This window comes from Oncorhynchus mykiss, chromosome 2, assembly GCF_013265735.2.
Source record: "Oncorhynchus mykiss isolate Arlee chromosome 2, USDA_OmykA_1.1, whole genome shotgun sequence".
In the NCBI taxonomy this organism is placed as follows: domain Eukaryota; kingdom Metazoa; phylum Chordata; class Actinopteri; order Salmoniformes; family Salmonidae; genus Oncorhynchus; species Oncorhynchus mykiss.
Genome location: NC_048566.1, coordinates 11,326,165 through 11,353,788, shown reverse-complemented (window position 1 = coordinate 11,353,788; position 27,624 = coordinate 11,326,165). Strand labels below are relative to the sequence as shown.

The window sequence follows — 27,624 nt, the reverse complement described above, 5'->3', positions numbered from 1 at the left end:
AGGGGACCATTAACCAGGACCCATAGGAACTAGGGGACCATCAACCAGGACCCATAGGAACTAGGGGACCATCAACCAGGACCCATAGGAACTAGGGGACCATCAACCAGGACCCATAGGAACTAGGGGACCATCAACCAGGACCCATAGGGACCATTAACCAGGACACATAGGAACTAGGGGACCATTAACCAGGACCCATAGGGACCATTAACCAGGACACATAGGAACTAGGGGACCATTAACCAGGACCCAGAGGAACTAGGGGACCATTAACCAGGACCCATAGGAACTAGAGGACCATTAACCAGGACCCATAGGAACTAGGGGACCATTAACCAGGACACATAGGGACTAGGGGACCATTAACCAGGACCCATAGGAACTAGGGGACCATTAACCAGGACCCATAGGAACTAGGGGACCATAAACCAGGACCCATAGGAACTAGGGGACCATTAACCAGGACCCATAGGAACTAGGGGACCATTAACCAGGACCCATAGGAACTAGGGGACCATTAACCAGGACCCATAGGAACTAGGGGACCATCAACCAGGACCCATAGGAACTAGGGGACCATCAACCAGGACCCATAGGAACTAGGGGACCATCAACCAGGACCCATAGGGACCATTAACCAGGACACATAGGAACTAGAGGACCATTAACCAGGACCAATAGGAACTAGGGGACCATTAACCAGGACACATAGGGACTAGGGGACCATTAACCAGGACCCATAGGAACTAGGGGACCATTAACCAGGACCCATAGGAACTAGGGGACCATTAACCAGGACCCATAGGAACTAGGGGACCATAAACCAGGACCCATAGGAACTAGGGGACCATTAACCAGGACCCAGAGGAACCATTCTGGGATGCAGATTTTGCCAGTTAAATGTGTTAGAGAGCCTGAAGAGGTTTGATCAACAAGTCAAACTATTCCACAGAATAAACACAATGGTGTGTGTGTGTGTGTGTGTGTGTGTGTGTGTGTGTGTGTGTGTGTATTCATGCGTTTGCGTTTTAACGCTGTACCCACCTGCATGGTTAGCCTTGTCTCTCTGTGGGAGCTGGTCAGCTGGCTGTGGTGAGAGTGTGTGTGGGAGGAGTGTCCAGAGGCAGGGCCTGACTGATCCCAGTAATCCTTGTCCATCATCTCCTCCAGAAGATCCATGAGTTCCTCTTCCTGTCTGGGGCTGGGACCAGGGTTAGGGCTGGGGCTGGGACCAGGGTTAGGGCTAGGGCTGAGACCAGGGTTTGGTCTGGGGCTGAGACGGGGGCTGGGTCCAGGGTTAGGGCTGGGGCTGAGACGGGGGTTGAGACCAGGGTTAGGGCTGGGGCTGAGACCAGGGTTAGGGCTGGGGCTGAGACCAGGGTTAGGGCTGGGTCCAGGGTTAGGGCTGGGGCTGAGACCAGGGTTAGGGCTGGGGCTGAGACCAGGGTTAGGGCTGGGGCTGAGACCAGGGTTAGGGCTGGGGCTGAGACCAGGGTTAGGGCTGGGGCTGAGACCAGGGTTAGGGCTGGGACTGAGACCAGGGTTAGGGCTGGACTCAGTGGGTTGGGTATGGTTCTGGTACCGCTGGCTCCAGGCAGTGTTCTCATAGCTCTTCAGGATCCTCTCCACAGCTCCGTAATTAGACCTGGAGTCAGATGGACGTAACGCAGCCAGAGTCAAGGGCTTCCAGGGCTGGTCGCTCATTACACCACGGAGTCCTGACCCCCCAGGCACACGCAGTCCTGACCCCCCAGGCACACGGAGTCCTGACCCCACAGATCCAGCTTTAAGGATGTCCTGCGTTGTGGTTGAGCGACACCCAGGTTGCCCAACCTGCTTCGGCCTGAGGTTTGTAGGAGGCTGGGGCGCTGGGCATGACTTAACGGAATGAGGCCTCGCTCCTTGGGCCGTGATGTCCCTCTTAGGACTGGCACTCACCTCTGGTCCTGGAGCCGTGTGTGTAGTCTGGGCAGGCTGCTTGTATTCACTAGAGATGGACCTGTGCAGTGTGGGCTTAGACAGGCTGTTGGGGGGTCCAGCTTTGTGTTTGACCTCAGGGCAGCGTGTTGCCGGGTTAGAAGGCATGTTCCTAAACGCAACTTCTGGGCGTTGGGGTGAAAGGTCAGAGGTGGCAGGGGGGTCAAAGGTCCTGACGGTGACCCCTGGATGAGTGTCAGTTGGGGGCAGGGCCTGGCTCAGTTTGATCCCTGAACTCAGCTTCTGAGCTGTGATGTCACAGATTACCTCCTTCTGTCTGACCTCTGTGGCGTGCCGCGGCGGGAGGTCAAAGTTCGTCTCCCTGTCGACCCCGTGTGTGACCTCGCCACATACCGTCGTACCGTCTGGTATGCCCCTTTTAGAGACACCCGCTGATGTAAAACTGTCCTCTACATCATCGTCCTCCATCCCTCGACCCATCTCAGCCTGGAAGAGAGTCCTGTTAAACTCAGCAGTGGCCTGTTCCAGCATCATATTCCTACTGTGGCCTGAAGGGTTGGAGTCTGGAGGGTTGGAGCCTGGAGGGTTGGAGCCTGGAGGGTTGGAGCCTGGAGGGGGTAACTCTAAGGTAAGGTCAAGACAGATGTGTGAAACTGTTAGGTCTTTGTTTCCAGGTTGTATATGACTCTCTCTCTCAGGGCTTCTAGGACTTCTAGGACTAGGTTTCTCAATGGGCCTGTAGTCGTGGATCAAGTCCTTCCCAGCAGCACTCACTATGTTGACTTCAGACAGGCTCTTCTGGACAGGCACGTAGGTGGACGACTTGCTGCTGCCGAAGGACCAGCGGTTGTGGCAACAGCCCACGTTGCAACGGGAGTTAACGGGAACAGCACAGGTGGTAAACCCCGCCTCCGTCAGAACTTTCCCCTCGTTCTCCTGCAGCATCGCCTCGAACTTCCTCACTATCGATGGGCTGCTGCTGCACTTCCTGTCTAACAGGAGACAGGGGCTGTGGCACTTCCTGCCTGAGCCACTGAGGGATTCTGGGACGTGTAGTTGTAGTTCAGGGGAGGGGCTGGCGAGGTACCATGATGTTGTCCGAGGAGGGATAGGAGGAGGAACCAGCAGAGGGGGGAGCGGAGGTGCTTCTCTCTCCCTCTCAGAGGGCTTGGATGTGGGGTCCTTGAGGTGACTGGGGCCCCTGGTGGGGTCCTTGAGGTGACTGGGGCCCCAGGCGGGGTCCTTGAGGTGACTGGGGCCCCTGGTGGGCTCCTTGAGGTGACTGGGGCCCCTGGCGGGCTCCTTGAGGTGACTGGGGCCCCTGTCGGGCTCCTTGAGGTGACTGGGGCCCCTGTCGGGGTCCTTGCGGTGACTGGGGCCCCTGGTGGGGTCCTTCCTGATGGACAGCCAGTTCTCCTCTTCCAGGGCCCTGAGGTCAGCTACCAGCTGCGTCAGGTTGAAGGCAGGGTCCTCCATTCTCTCTCTGGTCGTAACATGATCCACCTCGGGGAAATACGAGGACTCGGTTCGACCCCTTAAGGCAGAGGGAATCAAAACACAGAGAGAAAGCAAAAGGTCATTACTAAAATACAGCGAGCATCTAAGATATTTCAAACAATTCAACTCTAGGAGAGATCAAGCAGAATGGGCTCACAAAGCCCAGCAAACATCCCAGGTATTTGAAACAGTGACTCCTAGAGCAGAGGACGGAACAGAGAGAGAGGAAGTCCATACCGTTACAAAGCACAGCCAGCGTCCCAGGATTCTCAGGTATTTCATATAATGACTGGTGGCTGCTAAGGCAAATGGAGCAGACCAAGCATGCCTGGTATTTGAACCAGTGGTTCGTAATGCAACATTTAGTTCTGGATGCAGAGTTTAAAAAGCACAGCGTGTATCCCAGGTATTTAACACAGAGAAGGGGTTAGATCCAGTCAAGTGCCATGGTGTTCCCAGCCGAGAACTGGTTAGATCCAGCCGTGTGCCAGGATGCTCCCAGCCGAGTACTGGTTAGATCCAGCCAAGTGCCATGGTGCTCCCAGCCGAGTACTGGTTAGATCCAGCCAAGTGCCATGGTGCTCCCAGCCGAGTACTGGTTAGATCCAGCCAAGTGCCAAGGTGTTCCCAACCGAGAACTGGTTAGATCCAGCCAAGTGCCAAGGTGCTCCCAGCCGAGTACTGGTTAGATCCAGCCAAGTGCCAAGGTGCTCCCAGCCGAGGACTGGTTAGATCCAGCCATCGGTAGACAGTGACTGTATCCCAAACGGAACCCTATTCCCTATACAGAGCCCTATGGCACTTGGCTGGATCTAACCAGTACTCGGCCCTATGGGCCATGGTCAAAAGTAGTGCACTATACAGGGAACAGTTTGTTGATATAGTTTTACCTCTTGTCCCCTCCGGACTTCCTGCTGATCTCATCCTGGTAGCTACACAGCTCTTCACTCACACGGGCTATCTCCTTCAGGGCCTAGAGAGAGGAGAGAGGGAGACAGAAGGAGAGAGAAGGAGAGAGAGAGAGAGAAGGAGAGAGAGAGAGAGAGGAGAGAGGGAGACAGAAGGAGAGAGAGAGTAGAGAAGGGAGGGAGAGAGTAGAGGAGGTAGGGAGAGAGAAGGAGAGATGTACATTACTAAAGACCAAAATAGACTTCAGAGGGTGGAGCCATAGACGACAGAACGTTGTGGTGACTCACGGCATTGAGGGCTGTAGTATTCTCCATCTTGTCACTCCATGTCCCGGAGATCATCCCTGTGTTGTGGGTCACTCCTACACTAGATCCACCGTGGGAGGAGCGACGGACATTAACCATACCCCCTTTAGAGGGAGAGTCTCTGTCAACCCCTCGCAGGATGGCCTCCAGTTCCGCCATGTCCACTTCCTGGTTACCGACACAGTCGTCATAGTTACGGGGGTTTCCTCTGTCGCCACGGTGATCCGACCGGTTTCTGTGGGCGGCGAAGTCGTCGTTGCGGTGACGACGGGGGTAGGAGCCGCGTTGGTTGGTGGGCTCTGATTGGCTGCTGCTGCTGCTCTGGGGGTCGGAAGTCGAGTTGTCGCTAAGCATGCTGGATCCTGTGCTGGTGGTATGTACGCTGACATTCAGGGTGACTTCCTCTGTAATCTCTCCGACAGGTTCTCTCATCTCCCCAGATACCTCGCGCCTCACCTTCACCTCCTTGTACATCTAGGAAGAGAGAGTCATATCATTTAAATGATGTGGAAACAACGTGGATTCAACCAGTGTGTGCCCAGTGGGAAATGACGACTAGAAACAACGTGGATTCAACCAGTGTGTGGACAGTGGAAAATGATGTAGAAACAACGTGGATTCAACCAGTGTGTGCCCAGTGGGAAATGACGACTAGAAACAACGTGGATTCAACCAGTGTGTGGCCAGTGGGAAATGACGACTAGAAACAACGTGGATTCAACCAGTGTGTGGACAGTGGGAAATGACGTAGACACAACGTGGATTCAACCAGTGTGAGCCCAGTGGGAAATTATGTAGAAACAATGTGGATTCAACCAGTGTGTGGACAGTGGGAAATGACGACTAGAAACAACGTGGATTCAACCAGTGTGTGGCCAGTGGGAAATGACGACTAGAAACAACGTGGATTCAACCAGTGTGTGGCCAGTGGGAAATGACGACTAGAAACAACGTGGATTCAACCAGTGTGTGCCCAGTGGGAAATGACGACTAGAAACAACGTGGATTCAACCAGTGTGTGGCCAGTGGGAAATGACGACTAGAAACAATGTGGATTCAACCAGTGTGTGGCCAGTGGGAAATGCTTTCACAGGTCTTGCCCACGATGCATTAGGGCAGAATCACAACATTTCACATCTGTAAGGCGTGAAGTAAACAGAATCTCATTCCAGGTCTGTGAGTGTTAATATTATGTTTAAGCTTCAAACTCTTCGATGTAAAAGTCCTGCGTAGTTCTGGTACCGGGTTTTTTCCCGACAGACATTTTCACGTTTTATAAATCGATCTGTGGACACCGTAGATGGAAAAGACTAGCCCTGGTTACCACGGACACAGGAGTACGTCTCTAACCGCCTGCATGTCCCTCCCTCCTACCATTTCATTCGGTCTTCCGACTGTCAATCAAGTCCTGGCTGAAACCTTACTGGTTGAGCCACGAACAACGCATACGCTCGGAATCCTTACGTCGCTGTAGCACATTCAGAGATTTAAAAAATAAAATAAAATCATTTAACTAGTCAACTCAGTTAAGAAAAACACAACTCACTCCTTAGGCCACGCACCCAGAGAGAAACACAACTCACTCCTTAGGATACACACCCAGAGAGAAACACAACTCACTCCTTAGGATACACACCCAGAAAAACACAACTCACTCCTTAGGATACGCACCCAGAGAGAAACACAACTCACTCCTTAGGATACGCACCCAGAGAGAAACACAACTCACTCCTTAGGATACACACCCAGAAAAACACAACTCACTCCTTAGGATACGCACCCAGAGAGAAACACAACTCACTCCTTAGGATACACACCCAGAGAAACACACAACTCACTCCTTAGGATACGCACGCAGAGAGAAACACAACTCACTCCTTAGGATACACACCCAGAGAAACACACAACTCACTCCTTAGGATACACACCCAGAGAGAAACACAACTCACTCCTTAGGATACACACCCAGAGAAACACAACTCACTCCTTAGGATACACACCCAGAGAAACACACAACTCACTCCTTAGGATACACACCCAGAGAGAAACACACAACTCACTCCTTAGGATACACACCCAGAGAGAAACACAACTCACTCCTTAGGATACACACCCAGAGAAACACAACTCACTCCTTAGGATACACACCCAGAGAAACACACAACTCACTCCTTAGGATACACACCCAGAGAGAAACACAACTCACTCCTTAGGATACACACCCAGAGAAACACAACTCACTCCTTAGGATACACACCCAGAGAAACACACAACTCACTCCTTAGGATACACACCCAGAGAGAAACACAACTCACTCCTTAGGATACACACCCAGAGAGAAACACAACTCACTCCTTAGGATACACACCCAGAGAGAAACACAACTCACTCCTTAGGATACACACCCAGAGAGAAACACACAACTCACTCCTTAGGATACACACCCAGAGAGAAACACACAACTCACTCCTTAGGATACACACCCAGAGAGAAACACACAACTCACTCCTTAGGATACACACCCAGATAAACACACAACTCACTCCTTAGGCCACGCACCCAGAGAAAAACAACTGACCACAGACTCAGAGTGCTAAACTGAACGAATGACCTTTCCCCTCCTACCACCCCCCAATCTGGAGAACTATTTCATAATGGATGCCTCCCAAATGGCACTCTGTTCCCTATATAGGTCTCTCTGTCTCTCTGCCTCTCTGTGTCTCTCTGCGTCTCTGCCTCCCTGTGCCTCTCTGTCTTTCTGCCTCTCTGTCTCTGTGCCTCTCTGTAGTGAGGTGAGGACTATGCTGTGGTAAACATGTCTCTCTGTAGTGAGGTGAGGACTATGCTGTGGTAAACATGTCTCTCTGTAGTGAGGTGAGGACTATGCTGTGGTAAACATGTCTCTCTGTAGTGAGGTGAGGACTATGCTGTGGTAAACATGTCTCTCTGTAGTGAGGTGAGGACTATGCTGTGGTAAACATGTCTCTCTGTAGTGAGGTGAGGACTATGCTGTGGTAAACATGTCTCTCTGTAGTGAGGTGAGGACTATGCTGTGGTAAACATGTCTCTCTGTAGTGAGGTGAGGACTATGCTGTGGTAAACATGTCTCTCTGTAGTGAGGTGAGGACTATGCTGTGGTAAACATGTCTCTCTGTCTCTCTGTAGTGAGGTGAGGACTATGCTGTGGTTAACATGTCTCTCTGTAGTGAGGTGAGGACTATGCTGTGGTAAACATGTCTCTCTGTAGTGAGGTGAGGACTATGCTGTGGTAAACATGTCTCTCTGTAGTGAGGTGAGGACTATGCTGTGGTAAACATGTCTCTCTGTAGTGAGGTGAGGACTATGCTGTGGTAAACATGTCTCTCTGTAGTGAGGTGAGGACTATGCTGTGGTTAACATGTCTCTCTGTAGTGAGGTGAGGACTATGCTGTGGTAAACATGTCTCTCTGTAGTGAGGTGAGGACTATGCTGTGGTAAACATGTCTCTCTGTAGTGAGGTGAGGACTATGCTGTGGTAAACATGTCTCTGTGTAGTGAGGTGAGGACTATGCTGTGGTAAACATGTCTCTCTGTCTCTCTATTTTTCCTCTGTGTTTCTTTTTTTTCTGGGGAGGCCAAATGAGAGCCACATGTTGGTTCAAAGCAGATTGTTCCTTTTGTATTTCTCTTCTCATTAGGAAGCTAATCTCCTAGCCTCTCCTAGCCTCTCCTAGCCTCTCCTAGCCTCGCCTAGCCTCTCCTAGCCTCCCCTAGCCTCTCTTAGCTTCCCCTAGCCTCTCCTAGCCTCCCCTAGCCTCTCCCAGCCTCCCCTAGCCTCTCCTAGCCTCCCTTAGCTTCCCCTAGCTTCTCCTAGCCTCCCCTAGCCTCTCCTAGACTCCCCTAGCCTCCCCTCTCCTAGCCTCTCCTAGCCTCTCCTAGCCTCGCCTAGCCTCCCCTAGCCTCTCCTAGCCTCCCCTAGCCTCTCCTAGCCTCTCCTAGCCTCCCCTAGCCTCCCCTAGCCTCTCCTAGCCTCTCCTAGCCTCCCCTAGCCTCACCTAGCCTCCCCTAGCCTCTCTTAGCTTCCCCTAGCCTCTCCTAGCCTCCCCTAGCCTCTCCCAGCCTCCCCTAGCCTCCCCTCCCCTAGCCTCTCCCAGCCTCTCCTAGACTCCCCTAGCTTCCCCTAGCCTCTCCTAGCCTCTCCTAGCTTCCCCTAGACTCTCCTAGCCTCTCCTAGCCTCCCCTAGCCTCTCCCAGCCTCTCCTAGACTCCCCTAGCTTCCCCTAGCCTCTCCTAGCCTCCCCTAGCCTCCCCTAGCCTCTCCTAGCCTCCCCTAGCCTCTCCTAGCCTGAGTGTGTCAGATTTAAAGCCTTTTGTTTTGGATGTCCCCTGGGGCTCCTCCATTCACTAGCAACCCACTGCCTTCTCATCTCCTTCCCTTTCTCCACCTCTCCTCCCCCCTCTCTCCTCCCACCTCTCACCTCCCCCCTCTCACTCTCCTCCCCCCTCTCTCCTCCCCCCTCTCACTCTCCTCCCTCCTCCACCTCTCCTCCCCCCTCTCACTCTCCTCCCCCCACTCTCCTCCCACCTCTCACTCTCCTCCCCCCTCTCTCCTCCCCCCTCTCACCTCCCACCTCTCACTCTCCTCCCCCCACTCTCCTCCCACCTCTCACTGTCCTCCCCCCACTCTCCTCCCACCTCTCACTCTCCTCCCCCCTCTCACTCTCCTCCCCCCTCTCACTCTCCTCCCCCCTCTCTCTCTCCTCCCACCTCTCACCTCCCCCCTCTCACCTCCCCCCTCTCACTCTCCTCCCCCCTCTCACTCTCCTCCCACCTCTCTCCTCTCCCCTCTCACTCTCCTCCCACCTCTCCCCTCACTCTCCTCCCACCTCTCTCCTCCCCCCTCTCTCTCCTCCCACCTCTCTCCGCCCCCCTCTCACTCTCCTCCCACCTCTCACTCTCCTCCCACTCCTCCCTCCTCCCCTCCTCTCCCCTCCCGCCTCTCCTCTCCTCCCCTCCCCTCTCACGTCCCTCCTCCCACCTCCTCTCCCTCCTCCCCTCCACTCTCACCTCCCTCCTCCTCTCTCCCCTCCCCTCCTCTCCCCTCCTCTCACCTCCTCTATTTTCCTTTGCATGTCTCCCAGCTGGCTCTCCCACTCCTTCCTCCTCCCCTCCTCTCCACTCCCCTCCTCCTCACCTCTCACCTCCTCCCCTCCTCTCCCCTCCCCTCCTCTCCTCCCTCCTCTCCCCTCCTCTCCCCTCCTCCCCTCCCCTCCTCTCACCTCCTCTGCATGTCTCCCAGCTGGCTCTCCCACTCCTTCCTCCTCCCCTCCTCTCCGCTCCTCCCCTCCTCTGCCCTCCCCTCCTCTCACCTCCCCTCACCTCCCCTCCTCTCCTCTCACCTCTATCTTCCTCTGCATGTCTCCCAGCTGGCTCTCCCATTCCTTCCTCTCCCCTCCCCTCCTCTCACCTCTCCCCCCTCCTCTCCCACCTCCTCTCCCCTCCCCTCCCTCCTCTCACCTCCTCTCCCCCCTCACCTCCCCCCTCACCTCCTCCCTCCCTCCTCTCCTCTCCCCTCCCCTCCTCTCATCCCCTCCCCTCCTCTCCTCCTCCCTCCTCTCCCCTCCCCTCCTCTCACCTCCTCTATTTTCCTCTGCATGTCTCCCAGCTGGCTCTCCCACTCCTTCCTCTCAGAGTTGAATCTCTCCATCAGTTCAGACTTCTCTCGGACCCAGCCCTTCTCGCTGAGCTCCAGCCGACAGCGCAGGTCCATGGCGGCCGTGTGGGTGTCGACCAGCAGCCTCCTCTGCTGCTCTCTGTCCCCCCGCTGTAGAGGACTCTCCCTGGGCTCTGGACTCTGAGTTCTCAGCCCCAGCTCAACGACAGGACCTCCTCTAGCCTCCAACTGGACAGGAAAAGAGAGATGGAGAAGGAGGAGTAGAGAGAGAGGCAGGCAGGCAGGGAGAGAGGGAGATGGAGAAAGGGGAGTAGAGAGCGAGGCAGGTAGAGAAGGAGATGGAGAGAAGCAAGGAGAGAGGGAGATGGAGAAAGGGGAGTAGAGAGAGAGGCAGGCAGGGAGAGAGAGAGGGAGATGGAGAAGGAAGAGTAGAGAGAGAGAGGGAGGGAGATGGAGAAGGGGGAGTAGAGAGAGAGGCCGGCAGGGAGAGATGGCAGGCAAGATAATTAGGTGGGAGAGAATGTCAGGGAGTGTCAGGAAGAGGGGCGGAGGGAGAGAAGGACCAGAGGGAGGAGAGGAAAAGGGAGAATTCAGAGAACGGATGGAAGGGATTAAAAGATCATAACTCAGAGGAGTTCATGGTCAACCTCTCCTCCCTCTGTCTCCCTCTCTCATCATCTGACAGGATATCACAGCTGCCTCTACACAGTTCCTTTCCTGTCTGTGGTCCTGTCTCCCTGTCTGTCTCTGGACCCATCTACAGCTATCTCCCTGTCTGTCTCTGGACCCATCAACAGCTATCTCCCTGTCTGTCTCTGGACCCATCTACAGCTGTCTCCCTGTCTGTCTCTGGAGCCATCTACAGCTGTCTCCCTGTCTGTCTCTGGACCCATCTACAGCTGTCTCCCTGTCTGTCTCTGGACCCATCTACAGCTGTCTTCCTGTCTGTCTCTGGACCCATCTACAGCTGTCTCCCTGTCTGTCTCTGGACCCATCTACAGCTGTCTCCCTGTCTGTCTCTGGACCCATCTACAGCTATCTCCCTGTCTGTCTCTGGACCCATCTACAGCTATCTCCCTGTCTGTCTCTGGACCCATCTACAGCTGTCTCCCTGTCTGTCTCTGGACCAATCTACAGCTGTCTCCCTGTCTGTCTCTGGACCCATCTACAGCTGTCTCCCTGTCTGTCTCTGGACCCATCTCCCTGGGAGATAGCTGTAGACCCAGGGAGATAGCTGTAGATCCATCTACAGCTATCTCCCTGCCTGTCTCTGGACCCATTTACAGCTATCTCCCTGTCTCTGGACAGATACAGCCTCTGGACCCATCTACAGAGTAGTTGTTGAAAAGGGGAGTACATTTTTAAAAAACTAGGCAAGTCAGTTAAGAACAAATTCTTATTTACAATGACGGCCTACCGAGGAACAGTGGGTTAACTGCTTTGTTTAGGGGCAGAACAACAGATTTGTACCTTGTCAGCTCGGGGATTTGAACTAGAAACCTTTCGGTTACTAGTCCAACGCTCTAATCACTAGGCTACCCTGTCACCCCCCTCTAACCACTGTCTGGTCAATATATCCCTTAGAGAAACTACTCTGGTCAATATATCCCTTAGAGAAACTACTCTGTCTGGTCAATATATCTCTTAGAGAAACTACTCTGTCTGGTCAATATATCCCTTAGAGAAACTACTCTGTCTGGTCAATATATCCCTTAGAGAAACTACTCTGGTCAATATATCCCTTAGAGAAACTACTCTATCTGGTCAATATATCACTTAGAGAAACTACTCTGGTCAATATATCCCTTAGAGAAACTACTCTGTCTGGTCATTATACCCCTTAGAGAAACTACTCTGTCTGGTCAATATATCCCTTAGAGAAACTACTCTGGTCAATATATCCCTTAGAGAAACTACTCTGGTCAATATATCCCTTAGAGAAACTACTCTGTCGGGTCATTATACCCCTTAGAGAAACTACTCTGTCTGGTCATTATACCCCTTAGAGAAACTACTCTGGTCAATATATCCCTTAGAGAAACTACTCTGTCTGGTCATTATACCCCTTAGAGAAACTACTCTGTCTGGTCATTATACCCCTTAGAGAAACTACTCTGTCTGGTCAATATATCCCTTAGAGAAACTACTCTGTCGGGTCAATATATCCCTTAGAGAAACTACTCTGTCTGGTCAATATATCCCTTAGAGAAACTACTCTGTCTGGTCAATATATCCATTAGAGAAACTACTCTGTCTGTGGAGCTGGAATGAGACCAGGACAATGCCTCTCTCTGTAGTAAGTAGACATAGACTACCATCTAAAATGGCATCCTATTCAATATATAGTGAACTACTTTTGACCAGGGCCGATAGTGCACCATATAGGGACTAGTGTCCCATTTGGGAAGCGTCCTCTGTCTGTCTGAGGTCCTTGAACGCTCAGTGTAATTGCAGTGGCAGGATGGGACTGGCGCTGTCCAGTTTATTCCTGACCCAAACAAGAACACACACACACAGAGACAGAGAGACAGAGATAGAGACAGAGAGAGAGACAGAGAGAGAGAGAGAGAGAGAGAGCTGCTACCCCTGTAACTCAGAGGTTAAACTGAGACGGAGGCTGATGCTCTTCTTGGCAGTGAGGGATGAATATTCCAGAAGGACCTGTATCAACAAGAGACTAGAGGCTTACAGTTCAGGCTGGCAGACAGACAGTAAGACACAGAGGAGACAGGCTGGCAGACAGACAGTAAGACACAGAGGAGACAGGCTGGTAGACAGACAGTAAGACACAGAGGAGACAGGCTGGTAGACAGACAGTAAGACACAGAAGAGACAGGCTGGTAGACAGACAGTAAGACACAGAGGAGACAGGCTGGTAGACAGACAGTAAGACACAGAGGAGACAGGCTGGTAGACAGACAGGAAAACACAGAGGAGACAGGCTGGCAGACAGACAGACAGGAAAACACAGAGGAGACAGGCTGGTAGACAGACAGACAGTAAAACACAGAGGAGACAGGCTGGTAGACAGACAGACAGTAAAACACAGAGGAGACAGGCTGGTAGACATATAATAAACACACAGGAGCAGCCATCTCCTGCTACTGTAGGACTGGACAGTGTGTGTGTGTGTCTCTGTGTGTGTGTGTGTGTGTGTGTGTGTGTGTGTGTGTGTGTGTGTGTGTGTGTGTCTCTCTCTCTCTGTTAGTGTGAGTGTGTGTAAAAGTGACCGTGTCATGGTGGTCTCTCTCTATTAATAGGAGACTCAACCAACCAGCCAACGCTGTACAGAGTTACGTCAAGTACATTCCTCAGGGAGCGGTGGGGCTGGAAGGACGACGGAGATGTTTCTGTGTGTGTGTGTGTGTGTGTGTGTGTGTGTGTGTGTGTACGCTGTACAGAGTTACAACGTCACGTACATTCCTCAGGGTGGGGCTGGAAGGACGACTGAGATGTTTCTGCTCGACAAACATCTAAAGTGTGTGGACAAATATGCCTGCAAATATCCGGCTGAGCCCCAGGATGCTTAGTGGTAACTCCTGGTAGCCTGAAGACACAGGATGCTTGGTGGTAGGCCCTGGTAGCCCCGAAGACACAGGATGCTTAGTGGTAGGCCCTGGTAGCCTCGAAGACACAGGATGCTTAGTGGTAGGCCCTGGTAGCCTCGAAGACACAGGATGCTTAGTGGTAGGCCCTGGTAGCCTCGAAGACACAGGATGCTTAGTGGTAGGCCCTGGTAGCCTGAAGACACAGGATGCTTGGTGGTAGGCCCTGGTAGCTCGAAGACACAAGATGCTTGGTGGTAACTCCTGGTAGCCCGAAGACACAGGATGCTTGGTGGTAGGCCCTGGTAGCCCGAAGACACAAGATGCTTGGTGGTAACTCCTGGTAGCCCGAAGACACAAGATGCTTGGTGGTAGGCCCTGGTAGCTCGAAGACACAAGATGCTTGGTGGTAGGCCCTGGTAGCTCGAAGACACAAGATGCTTGGTGGTAGGCCCTGGTAGCTCGAAGACACAAGATGCTTGGTGGTAACTCCTGGTAGCCCGAAGACACATGATGCTTGGTGGTAGGCCCTGGTAGCTCGAAGACACAAGATGCTTGGTGGTAACTCCTGGTAGCCCGAAGACACAGGATGCTTGGTGGTAGGCCCTGGTAGCTCGAAGACACAGGATGCTTGGTGGTAACTCCTGGTAGCTCGAAGACACAGGATGCTTAGTGGTAGGCCCTGGTAGCCCGAAGACACAGGATGCTTGGTAGTAACTCCTGGTAGCCTGAAGACACAGGATGCTTGGTGGTAACTACTGGTAGCCCGAAGACACAGGATGCTTGGTGGTAACTCCTGGTAGCCCGAAGACACAGGATGCTTGGTGGTAACTCCTGGTAGCTCGAAGACACAAGATGCTTGGTGGTAGGCCCTGGTAGCTCGAAGACACAAGATGCTTGGTGGCAAACCCTGGTAGCCTGAAGACACAGGATGCTTGGTGGTAACTCCTGGTAGCCTGAAGACACAGGATGCTTGGTGGTAACTCCTGGTAGCCCGAAGACACAGGATGCTTGGTGGTAACTCCTGGTAGCCTCGAAGACACAGGATGCTTGGTGGTAACTCCTGGTAGCTCGAAGACACAAGATGCTTGGTGGTAGGCCCTGGTAGCTCGAAGACACAAGATGCTTGGTGGCAAACCCTGGTAGCCCGAAGACACAGGATGCTTGGTGGTAACTCCTGGTAGCCCGAAGACACAGGATGCTTGGTGGTAACTCCTGGTAGCCCGAAGACACAGGATGCTTAGTGGTAACTCCTGGTAGCCTGAAGACACAGGATGCTTGGTGGTAACTCCTGGTAGCCTGAAGACACAGGATGCTTGGTGGTAACTCCTGGTAGCCCGAAGACACAGGATGATTAGTGGTAACTCCTGGTAGCCTGAAGACACAGGATGCATGGCACCCTATTCCCTACATACAGCAGTGCACTACTTTTGACTAGTGCACTACTTTTGACCAGGACCCATAGGAAATAGGGAGCTCTTTGAGACAACCACAGGCTTTGTATAACTGTCTATAAACTAAAATGTGGCAGCAGGATGTGGCTGAGAGGAGAAAACAGCTTTTACAATGGAGCTAACCCCTCCCTGCACATCGCCAGGCTATGCCAGACCAACATTCCAGTCATTCATATAGAACACTGTGGACTCACACAGAACCATCAGAACACTGGTGGAACAACAAGTGAATTCTAGAAGCTGATGTGATCTGACTGTCATTCATTCATATAGAACACTGTGGACTCACACAGAACCATCAGAACCCTGGGGAACAACAAGTGAATTCTAGAAGCTGATGTGGTCTGACTATCATTCATTCATATAGAACACTGTGGACTCACACAGAACCATCAGAACTCTGATGGAACAAGTGAATTCTAGAAGCTGATGTGGTCTGACTATCATTCATATAGAACACTGTGGACTCACACAGAACCATCAGAACACTGAGGAACAACAAGTGAATTCTAGAAGCTGATGTGATCTGACTGTCATTAATATAGAACACTGTGGACTCACACAGAACCATCAGAACCCTGGGGAACAACAAGTGAATTCTAGAAGCTGATGTGGTCTGACTATCATTCATTCATTTAGAACACTGTGGACTCACACAGAACCATCAGAACCCTGGGGAACAACAAGTGAATTCTAGAAGCTGATGTGGTCTGACTATCATTCATTCATTTAGAACACTGTGGACTCACACAGAACCATCAGAACCCTGGGGAACAACAAGTGAATTCTAGAAGCTGATGTGGTCTGACTATCATTAATATAGAACACTGTGGACTCACACAGAACCATCAGAACCCTGGGGAACAACAAGTGAATTCTAGAAGCTGATGTGGTCTGACTATCATTCATTCATATAGAACACTGTGGACTCACACAGAACCATCAGAACCCTGGGGAACAACAACAAGTGAATTCTAGAAGCTGGGAGGGTTTTGAACATGGATTAGTTTTAACATTGGGCATAGTTCTTCTTCATAAATAGTTAGTGAACAGACTGTACTGTTTATATTCATAGTACTGGTCCAACATGGAATCCTGACAGATGACTAGGTCATACAGTACAGGGGCCTACAGTACAGGGGCCTACAGTACATGCTTCACCCACAATCACTGTCTCACACACACCCTCTGCATGTACACACACACACACACACACACACCCTCTGCATGTACACACACACACCCCCTCTGCATGTACACACACATTCAGTTTCTATGCTTCAGTCATGCTTTAAATCCAGACCTATGTAAGGAGATGTTGTGTTACTCTGTTAAGTGAAAGGTCTGTTTAGTATGAGTCTGTATCTATCCCCTGTTTACATGTTTAGTATGAGTCTGTATCTATCCCTGTTTACATGTTTAGTATGAGTCTATATCTATCTATCCCCTGTTTACATGTTTAGTATGAGTCTGTATCTATCCCCTGTTTACATGTTTAGTATGAGTCTATATCATGTTTAGTATGAGTCTATATCATGTTTAGTATGAGTCTATATCATGTTTAGTATGAGTCTATATCATGTTTAGTATGAGTCTATATCATGTTTAGTATCAGTCTATATCATGTTTAGTAGGAGTCCATATCATGTTTAGTATGAGTCTATATCATGTTTAGTAGGAGTCTATATCATGCTTAGTATGAGTCCATATCATGTTTAGTATGAGTCTATATCATGTTTAGTATGAGTCTATATCATGTTTAGTATGAGTCTATATCATGTTTAGTATGAATCTGTATCATGTTTAGTATGAGTCTATATCATGTTTAGTATCAGTCATATCTATCCCCTGTTTACATGTTTAGTATGAGTCTGTATCTATCCCCTGTTTACATGTTTAGTATGAGTCTATATCATGTTTAGTATGAGTCTATATCATGTTTAGTATGAGTCTATATCATGTTTAGTATGAATCTGTATCATGTTTAGTATGAGTCTATATCATGTTTAGTATGAGTCTATATCATGTTTAGTATGAGTCTATATCATGTTTAGTATGAATCTGTATCATGTTTAGTATGAGTCTATATCATGTTTAGTATCAGTCATATCTATCCCCTGTTTACATGTTTAGTATGAGTCTGTATCTATCCCCTGTTTACATGTTTAGTATGAGTCTTTATCATGTTTAGTATGAGTCTATATCATGTTTAGTATCAGTCTATATCATGTTTAGTATGAGTCTATATCATGTTTAGTATGAGTCTATATCATGTTTAGTATCAGTCTATATCATGTTTAGTATGAGTCTATATCATGTTTAGTATCAGTCTATATCATGTTTAGTATGAGTCTATATCATGCTTAGTATGAGTCTTTATCATGTTTAGTATGAGTCTATATCATGTTTAGTATGAGTCTATATCATGTTTAGTATGAGTCTATATCATGTTTAGTATGAGTCTATATCATGTTTAGTATGAGTCTATATCATGTTTAGTATGAGTCTATATCATGCTTAGTATGAGTCTATATCATGTTTAGTATGAGTCTATATCATGTTTAGTATGAGTCTATATCATGCTTAGTATGAGTCTATATCATGTTTAGTATGAGTCTATATCATGTTTAGTATGAGTCTATATCATGCTTAGTATGAGTCTATATCATGTTTAGTATGAGTCTATATCATGTTTAGTATGAGTCTATATCATGCTTAGTATGAGTCTATATCATGTTTAGTATGAGTCTATATCATGTTTAGTATCAGTCATATCTATCCCCTGTTTACATGTTTAGTATGAGTCTATATCATGTTTAGTATGAGTCTATATCATGTTTAGTATGAGTCTATATCATGCTTAGTATGAGTCTATATCATGTTTAGTATGAGTCTATATCATGTTTAGTATCAGTCATATCTATCCCCTGTTTACATGTTTAGTATGAGTCTATATCATGTTTAGTATGAGTCTATATCATGTTTAGTATGAGTCTATATCATGTTTAGTATCAGTCATATCTATCCCCTGTTTACATGTTTAGTATGAGTCTATATCATGTTTAGTATGAGTCTATATCATGTTTAGTATGAGTCTATATCATGTTTAGTATGAGTCTATATCATGTTTAGTATGAGTCTATATCATGCTTAGTATGAGTCTATATCATGTTTAGTATCAGTCATATCTATCCCCTGTTTACATGTTTAGTATGAGTCCATATCATGTTTAGTATGAGTCTATATCATGTTTAGTAGGAGTCCATATCATGTTTAGTATGAGTCTATATCATGTTTAGTATCAGTCTATATCATGTTTAGTATGAGTCTATATCATGTTTAGTATGAGTCTATATCATGTTTAGTAGGAGTCTATATCATGTTTAGTATGAGTCTATATCATGTTTAGTATGAGTCTATATCATGTTTAGTATGAGTCTATATCATGTTTAGTATGAGTCTATATCATGTTTAGTATGAGTCATATCTATCCCCTGTTTACATGTTTAGTATCAGTCTATATCATGTTTAGTATGAGTCTTTATCATGTTTAGTATGAGTCTATATCATGTTTACTATGAGTCCATATCATGTTTAGTATGAGTCTATATCATGTTTAGTAGGAGTCTATATCATGTTTAGTATGAGTCTTTATCATGTTTAGTATGAGTCTATATCATGTTTACTATGAGTCCATATCATGTTTAGTATGAGTCTATATCATGTTTAGTATGAGTCTATATCATGTTTAGTATGAGTCTATATCATGTTTAGTATGAGTCCATATCATGTTTAGTATGAGTCTATATCATGTTTAGTATGAGTCTTTATCATGTTTAGTATGAGTCTATATCATGTTTACTATGAGTCCATATCATGTTTAGTATGAGTCTATATCATGTTTAGTATGAGTCTATATCATGTTTAGTATGAGTCTATATCATGTTTAGTATGAGTCATATCTATCCCCTGTTTACATGAAAGCTTAGAGAAAAGCTGTGTACTTTCCCAGACGGGCTTTCCACACCGTCCGTCCGTCCTCTCTGTCTCTGTCTCTCTGTCTCTCTGTCTCTCTGTCTGTCTCTCTTCAGACCCTGAATCCCCTCATCCAATTGATTGGTCACACATTCACAGATCCCAGTCTGTGTAGCCACTGATTCTCTCTGGCATCATGTGATGCCAGCATGACTCTTCTAACCACATCACAGGCCTCTGAAAGATGGCTGACTGAGCCCTACGTTACTGGCACAGAGATATTATAGATAGAAATGGCTGACTGTGTCCTACAGTAGTGACACAGAGAGAGATATAGAGAGAAATGGCTGACTGTGTCCTACTGTACTGACACAGAGGGAGAGATATAGAGGGAGATGGCTGACTGTGTCCTACAGTACTGACACAGAGAGAGATATAGAGGGAGATGGCTGACTGTGTCCTACAGTAGTGACACAGAGAGAGATATAGAGGGAGATGGCTGACTGTGTCCTACAGTAGTGACACAGAGAGAGATATAGAGGGAGATGGCTGACTGTGTCCTACAGTAGTGACACAGAGAGAGATATAGAGGGAGATGGCTGACTGTGTCCTACAGTAGTGACAGAGAGAGATATAGAGGGAGATGGCTGACTGTGTCCTACAGTACTGACACAGAGAGAGAGATATAGAGGGAGATGGCTGACTGTGTCCTACAGTAGTGACACAGAGAGAGATATAGAGGGAGATGGCTGACTGTGTCCTACAGAACTGACACAGAGAGAGAGATATAGAGGGAGATGGCTGACTGTGTCCTACAGTCCTGACACAGAGATATCATAGAGAGAGATGGCTGACTGTGTCCTACAGTACTGACACAGAGAGATATTATAGAGAGAGATGGCTGACTGTGTCCTACAGTAGTGACACAGAGAGAGAGATAGAGGGAGATGGCTGACTGTGTCCTACAGTAGTGACACAGAGAGAGAGATATAGAGGGAGATGGCTGACTGTGTCCTACAGAGACTAATGGAATACTGTCTAGTGGATAGTGATACTATATAAGGACTATGCATGATGAGAAAAGACCTGCCTGTTGCTACGCAGTATGATTGTAGAGAGAGATAGAGGGAGATGGCTGACTGTGTCCTACAGTAGTGACACAGAGAGAGATATAGAGGGAGATGGCTGACTGTGTCCTACAGTAGTGACACAGAGAGAGATATAGAGGGAGATGGCTGACTGTGTCCTACAGTACTGACACAGAGAGAGATAGAGGGAGATGGCTGACTGTGTCCTACAGTAGTGACACAGAGAGATATAGAGGGAGATGGCTGACTGTGTCCTACAGTACTGACACAGAGAGAGAGATATAGAGGGAGATGGCTGACTGTGTCCTACAGTAGTGACACAGAGCGAGATATAGAGGGAGATGGCTGACTGTGTCCTACAGTACTGACACAGAGAGAGAGAGATATAGAGGGAGATGGCTGACTGTGTCCTACAGTAGTGACACAGAGAGATATAGAGGGAGATGGCTGACTGTGTCCTACAGTAGTGACACAGAGAGAGAGATATAGAGGGAGATGGCTGACTGTGTCCTACAGTAGTGACACAGAGAGAGATATAGAGGGAGATGGCTGACTGTGTCCTACAGAGACTAATGGAATACTGTCTAGTGGATAGTGATAATATATAAGGACTATGCATGATGAGAAAAGACCTGCCTGTTGCTACGCAGTAGCAGTTGCTACGCAGTATGATTTAATTGATGAAGTAGGCATTCCATTCCATTCTATTGCATTCTATAGTGTTGTATCATATAGCATAGTATAGTATATATCTCTCTCTCTGTGTCACTACTGTAGGACACAGTCAGCCATCTCCCTCTATCTCTCTCACTGCACACTGCCCTAACCCATCTGGACAAGAGGAATACCTATGTGAGAATGCTGTTCATCGACTACAGCTCGGCATTCAACACCATAGTACCCTCCAAGCTCGTCATCAAGCTCGAGACCCTGGGTCTCAACCCCGCCCTGTGCAACTGGGTACTGGACTTCCTGACGGGCCGCCCCCAGGTGGTGAGGGTAGGCAACAACATCTCCTCCCCGCTGATCCTCAACACTGGGGCCCCACAAGGTTGCGTTCTGAGCCCTCTCCTGTACTCCCTGTTCACCCACGACTGCGTGGCCACGCACGCCTCCAACTCAATCATCAAGTTTGCGGACGACACAACAGTGGTAGGCTTGATTACCAACAACGATGAGACGGCCTACAGGGAGGAGGTGAGGGCCCTCGGAGTGTGGTGTCAGGAAAACAACCTCACACTCAACGTCAACAAAACTAAGGAGATGATTGTGGACTTCAGGAAACAGCAGAGGGAACACCCCCCTATCCACATCGATGGAACAGTAGTGGAGAGGGTAGCAAGTTTTAAGTTCCTCGGCATACACATCACAGACAAACTGAATTGGTCCACTCACACAGACAGCATCGTGAAGAAGGCGCAGCAGCGCCTCTTCAACCTCAGGAGGCTGAAGAAATTTGGCTTGTCACCAAAAGCACTCACAAACTTCTACAGATGCACAATCGAGAGCATCCTGGCGGGCTGTATCACCGCCTGGTATGGCAACTGCACCGCCCTCAACCGTAAGGCTCTCCAGAGGGTAGTGAGGTCTGCACAACGCATCACCGGGGGCAAACTACCTGCCCTCCAGGACACCTACACCACCCGATGTCACAGGAAGGCCATAAAGATCATCAAGGACATCAACCACCCGAGCCACTGCCTGTTCACCCCGCTATCATCCAGAAGGCGAGGTCAGTACAGGTGCATCAAAGCTGGGACCGAGAGACTGAAAAACAGCTTCTATCTCAAGGCCATCAGACTGTTAAACAGCCACCACTAACACTGAGTGGCTGCTGCCAACACACTGACACTGACTCAACTCCAGCCACTTTAATAATGGGAATTGATGGGAAATGATGTAAATATATCACTAGCCACTTTAAACAATGCTACCTTATATAAATGTTACTTACCCTACATTATTCATCTCATATGCATACGTATATACTGTACTCTATATCATCGACGGTATCCTTATGTAATACATGTATCACTAGTCACTTTATACTATACTATGCCACTTTGTTTACATACTCATCTCATTTGTACATACTGTACCCGATACCATCTACTGTATCTTGCCTATGCTGCTCTGTACCATCACTCATTCATATATCCTTATGTACATATTCTTTATCCCCTTACACTGTGTACAAGACAGTAGTTTTGGAATTGTTAGTTAGATTACTTGTTATTACTGCATTGTCGGAACTAGAAGCACAAGCATTTCGCTACACTCGCATTAACATCTGCTAACCATGTGTATGTGACAAATAAAATTTGATTTGATTTGAGTATAGTATAGTGGTGTATCATGTAGTATAGTATAGTATAGTGGTGTATCATGTAGTATAGTATAGTATAGTATCATATAGTATAGCATAGTATAGTATCATATAGTATAGTATAGTGTTGTACCGTATAGTATAGTGGTGTATCATATAGTATAGTATAGTGTTGTATCGTATAGTATAGTATAGTGTTGTATCGTATAGTATAGTATAGTGTTGTATCGTATAGTATAGTATAGTGTTGTATCATTTAGTATAGTATAGTGGTGTATCGTATAGTATAGTATAGTGTTGTATCGTATAGTATAGTATAGTGTTGTATCATTTAGTATAGTATAGTGGTGTATCGTATAGTATAGTATAGTGTTGTATAGTATAGTGTTGTATCATATAGTAGAGTCAAGTGTTGTATCATATAGTAGAGTCAAGTGGTGTATCATATAGTATAGTATAGTGTTGTATCATATAGTATAGTATCAGATAGTATAGTATAGTGTTGTATCATATAGTAGAGTCAAGTGTTGTATCATATAGTATAGTATAGTGTTGTATCACATAGTATAGTATCAGATAGTATAGTATAGTGTTGTATCGTATAGTATAGTATAGTGTTGTATCATATAGTATAGTATAGTGTTGTATCATATAGTATAGTATAGTGTTGTATCATATAGTAGAGTCAAGTGTTGTATCATATAGTATAGTATAGTGTTGTATCATATAGTATAGTATAGTGTTGTATCATATAGTATAGTATAGTGTTGTATCATATAGTATAGTATAGTGTTGTATCGTATAGTATAGTATAGTGTTGTATCATATAGTATAGTATAGTGTTGTATCATATAGTATAGTATAGTGTTGTATCACATAGTATAGTATCAGATAGTATAGTATAGTGTTGTATCACATAGTATAGTGTTGTATCACATAGTATAGTATAGTGTTGTATCATATAGTATAGTATAGTGTTGTATCATATAGTATAGTATAGTGTTGTATCATATAGTAGAGTCAAGTGTTGTATCATATAGTACAGTATAGTGTTGTATCAAATAGTATAGTATCAGATAGTATAGTATAGTGTTGTATCACATAGTATAGTATCATATAGTATAGTATAGTGTTATATCATATTGTATAGTATTTTATAGTATAGTATCATATAGTATTGTGTTGTATCATATTGTATAGTATTTTATAGTATAGTATCATATAGTATAGTATCATATCATATTGTATAGTAAAGTATCATGTTGTATAGTATAGTATAGTGTTGTATCATATTGTATAGTAAAGTATCATATTGTATAGTATAATATAGTATAGTGTAGTATTATATAGTATAGTGTAGTACCGTATAGCATAGTATAGTATCATATAGTGTTGTATCACATTGTATAGTATAATATAGTATAGTGTAGTATCATATAGTATAGTATCATATAGTATAGTATATTACCATATAGTATAGTATTGTGTTGTATCATATTGTATAGTATTTTATAGTATAGTATCATATAGTGTTGTATCATATAGTATAGTGTTGTATAGTGTAGTCTTACCTGTGCGATTCTGCATTTCAGCTCAGCTCTCTCCAGTTCCCAGGCACATCTGTCCTTAGTGTACTGCAGCTGTAGCTCGCACCTCTTCGACTCCTCTCTCTTCACCTCTATCTGCACCTCCTCCACTACAGTCTTCAGATCCAACAAAATCCTTCTGTTCTCCCCACCCTGAGAATCAACACAGCAAAACAGAGTTAGCTGTAGTTGGTGACCCACAATACATGCATTCAGAAACACTCAAAAACAAAATCGTAGTGCAACGAGTAGTGAACCAGATGTATCATCTAAAACTTAGAATAAAATATCTCCCTGTGCTGAAGTGTGAAATTATTTCAATTAGGCCTACTTGTATCTCAGCAACTTGTCTTAAAAGTATCTCCTTCTCTCGTATCCATTCTTCCTTGTCCTGTCCGTGGCGTTTGTTAAAGTGTTCAAACTTCTTTTTCAGACGGGAGTGATGAGTCCCTGGCTCTTGCGCCCGAACTTGTCCCCGTGGAAGCTCCGGTGATGTTCCAACCGTTCCAGGATGAGACTGTTCGTAGAACTGAGTGACTGTTGGCGGGGAGGAGAACGTCCTGAACGGGCTGCGACTCTTCCCTCTGTCCCTCTCTCTTTCTCTTTCCAGAAGCGAGCAGGGAACGAATTCCCAGTCCTGCGCTGGCACGTACCCGCCGCCGCCTCCTCCACTACGCAAATCTGACCCATTTCCGAACGCAGCATTCCACATTTCTCAACGTGCAGAGACAAACAAACACAAACTGATGACAGCCTTCGGTTGACCGGTGCCTTCGGTTGTAGTTGCAGCAGCAGCAGCATAATTATCCGAAGCCGGCGATTTCCCCGGCGGTGTCCGTGTCTCTCAACGCTGAACCAGCAGCAGCTCCAGCCCATGCAGCGATGTGCGTATTTGTCCCTTCCATGTCACCGCGCCGCGCCAAGGTCAACAATCGGTCATTATGCGGCGGAACTCTACTGATGCTATCTGGATTTATTATCCAAACTTATGTAGGCTGTTCATTATTCCTACATTGAAAAGTATAGTAAAAGGCTACGGCTTTCGCCTAGGCTACCGCCCTGTGCAGTGCACCGTGTGGGTGAAGAACACCCAGTAGGTTGTTGTTACGTGGACAGGACGAGTACCCAATAATACACATAGCCCACTGATGTAAGAGCTGAGGACTATTTTTACACCCTGTAACCACGCATATCCTTTTACTCAATAACCCCACTGTGTGCCGTAGACTACTAAGTAACGGAACCGGGAGTAGGTCGCGCGGGAAGCCACCCGGTTGAAGAGGTATTAATCACGTCTGTTTACTACCGGGACCACTGTGTCGCGTGCTCTAAAGAAGTTGTGACTGCGGAATGTGACTCAAGTGGTAGACTAAGGCTATCCAAACGGGTTGTGACCGGGACCATAGCGATAAATGTGTTCAGCTCGCTGGTTATAGCCTAATAGCCTAACGGTTGTTTATTGGCTTCACACGCAGAATCAGAAGCCAAATGTTGCACAGCCTGTCAATGCGCGCGCGCACACACACACAGACACACACACACACACACACACACACACACAGTAGCCAAGCCAAACACTGGAACCACGTTTCTGTATTCGCAGTTAGTTTGCATCCTATTTTGATAGAAGGCTGTGCTCCGTTATTTCACAAGACCCTTCATTGCCTTCAGATCTCTGAATAGATTCGGGACATCTGAAAACATCTTACCTGTTATGCAATGTCCAGCTGTGTAATATCTTATTAAAGATCTCCAAAAACACCAAAAATAAGCTATCCAGAAAAACTGGTCTTTCTGGTCAATTGTTAATGAAAATCAGAGTGGTCCCTAAATCCAACGGAAATAACCGTCTTGGTCAGAGCTCTCTCTATATCTTTTCCTGATGCCTTTTTTTGCATTGGACAACTCGACCAGACGAGCCACGAAAGCCCCGCGTACTTCTCCCTCACAGCTGGTCTTAATACCGTGTATGACGTCATATCCCGATGAGAATCGCCGTGTGTTCCCGCCCCCGCCCCCGCCCCCATCGTCTCAGTAACCAGTAGAAGTCACGGGATAAACAAGTCCATATCCAGCACAAATCAAAAGTTATTGGTCATGCGCACATATTTTATCAGATGTTATCGCAGTTGTAGCGAAATGCGTATGTTCTCTAGGTCCAACAGTGCAGTAACCACTAACAAAAACACAACAAAACACCCCAAAAATATCAGAACGAGCAGTGGCATGTATGCTCAGTATATGATGGTGTGTATATATATACACATTATGACAGTATAGGAATAGAAAAGGAGTGTTCAGCAGTAGTTATATAGGAGGAGCCTTGACTAGAATACAATATATATATATATATATATGTAACAGTATAACTTTAGACCGTCCCCTCACCCATACCCGGGCTCAAACCAGGGACCCTCTGCACACATCAACAACAGTCACCCACGAAGCATCGTTACCCATCGCTCCACAAAAGCCGCGGCCCTTACAGAGAATAATTTTGCACGCCCAATTTTTCAGTTTTTGATTTGTTAAAAAAGTTTGAAATATCCAATAAATGTCGTTCCACTTCATGATTGTGTCCCACTTGTTGTTGATTCTTCACAAAAAAATACAGTTTTATATCTTTATGTTTGAAGCCTAAAATGTGGCAAAAGGTCACAAAGTTCAAGGGGGCCGAATACTTTCGCAAGGCACTGTATATATATATGAAGTGGGTAAAACAGTATATAAACATTATTAAAGTGACCAATGTTCAATGACAATGTACATGGAGCAGCATTTACTAGTTTTCATTTAGTTTATTTAGCAAAAGTTTATTACTTACTTATTTAAAACTCTGCATTGTTGGTTAAGGACTCATAAGTAAGTATTTCACAGTACTCCAGGCTCTGTTGATGGATTAGGTGTCCCTAACACTGATTAGGTGTCCCTAACACTGTTATACTCCAGGTGAATGCTCTGTTGATGGATTAGGTGTCCCTAACACTGCTATACTCCAGGTTAATACTCTGTTGATGGATTAGGTGTCCCTAACACTGTTATACTCCAGGTGAATGCTCTGTTGATGGATTAGGTGTCCCTAACACTGCTATACTCCAGGTTAATACTCTGTTGATGGATTAGGTGTCCCTAACACTGTTATACTCCAGGCTCTGTTGATGGATTAGGTGTCCCTAACACTGCTCTACTCCAGGCTCTGTTGATGGATTAGGTGTCCCTAACACTGATATACTCCAGGCTCTGTTGATGGATTAGGTGTCCCTAACACTGTTATACTCCAGGCTCTGTTGATGGATTAGGTGTCCCTACCACTGTTATACTCCAGGCTCTGTTGGTGGATTAGGT

The 27,624-nt window shown here is 47.1% G+C and overlaps 1 protein-coding gene across 4 annotated transcripts in view; it reads right to left on the bottom strand.

Moving 5' to 3' along the window:
* The window catches only part of soga3a (SOGA family member 3a), a 44,975-nt gene extending 19,212 nt beyond the window's left edge, over positions 1 to 25,763 (bottom strand). The window contains exons 1-9 of one of the 4 annotated variants that reach the window (XM_036937965.1): positions 24,611 to 25,763; positions 24,265 to 24,432; positions 10,319 to 10,533; positions 9,914 to 9,952; positions 9,743 to 9,755; positions 4,635 to 5,126; positions 4,329 to 4,411; positions 2,170 to 3,475; positions 1,048 to 2,112 (exon numbers count right to left, since the gene is read on the bottom strand). In XM_036937965.1, coding sequence (XP_036793860.1) covers positions 1,048 to 2,112; positions 2,170 to 3,475; positions 4,329 to 4,411; positions 4,635 to 5,126; positions 9,743 to 9,755; positions 9,914 to 9,952; positions 10,319 to 10,533; positions 24,265 to 24,432; positions 24,611 to 24,991 — 3,762 coding nt within the window. In that variant the 5' untranslated portion in view covers positions 24,992 to 25,763. Of the gene's footprint in view, positions 1 to 1,047; positions 3,476 to 4,328; positions 4,412 to 4,634; positions 5,127 to 9,742; positions 9,756 to 9,913; positions 9,953 to 10,266; positions 10,534 to 24,264; positions 24,433 to 24,610 lie in introns of all 4 variants that reach the window. The other 3 variants (XM_036937958.1, XM_036937962.1, XM_036937970.1) reach the window with 3 other exon arrangements.
* Between the last annotated feature and the right edge of the window lie 1,861 nt (positions 25,764 to 27,624).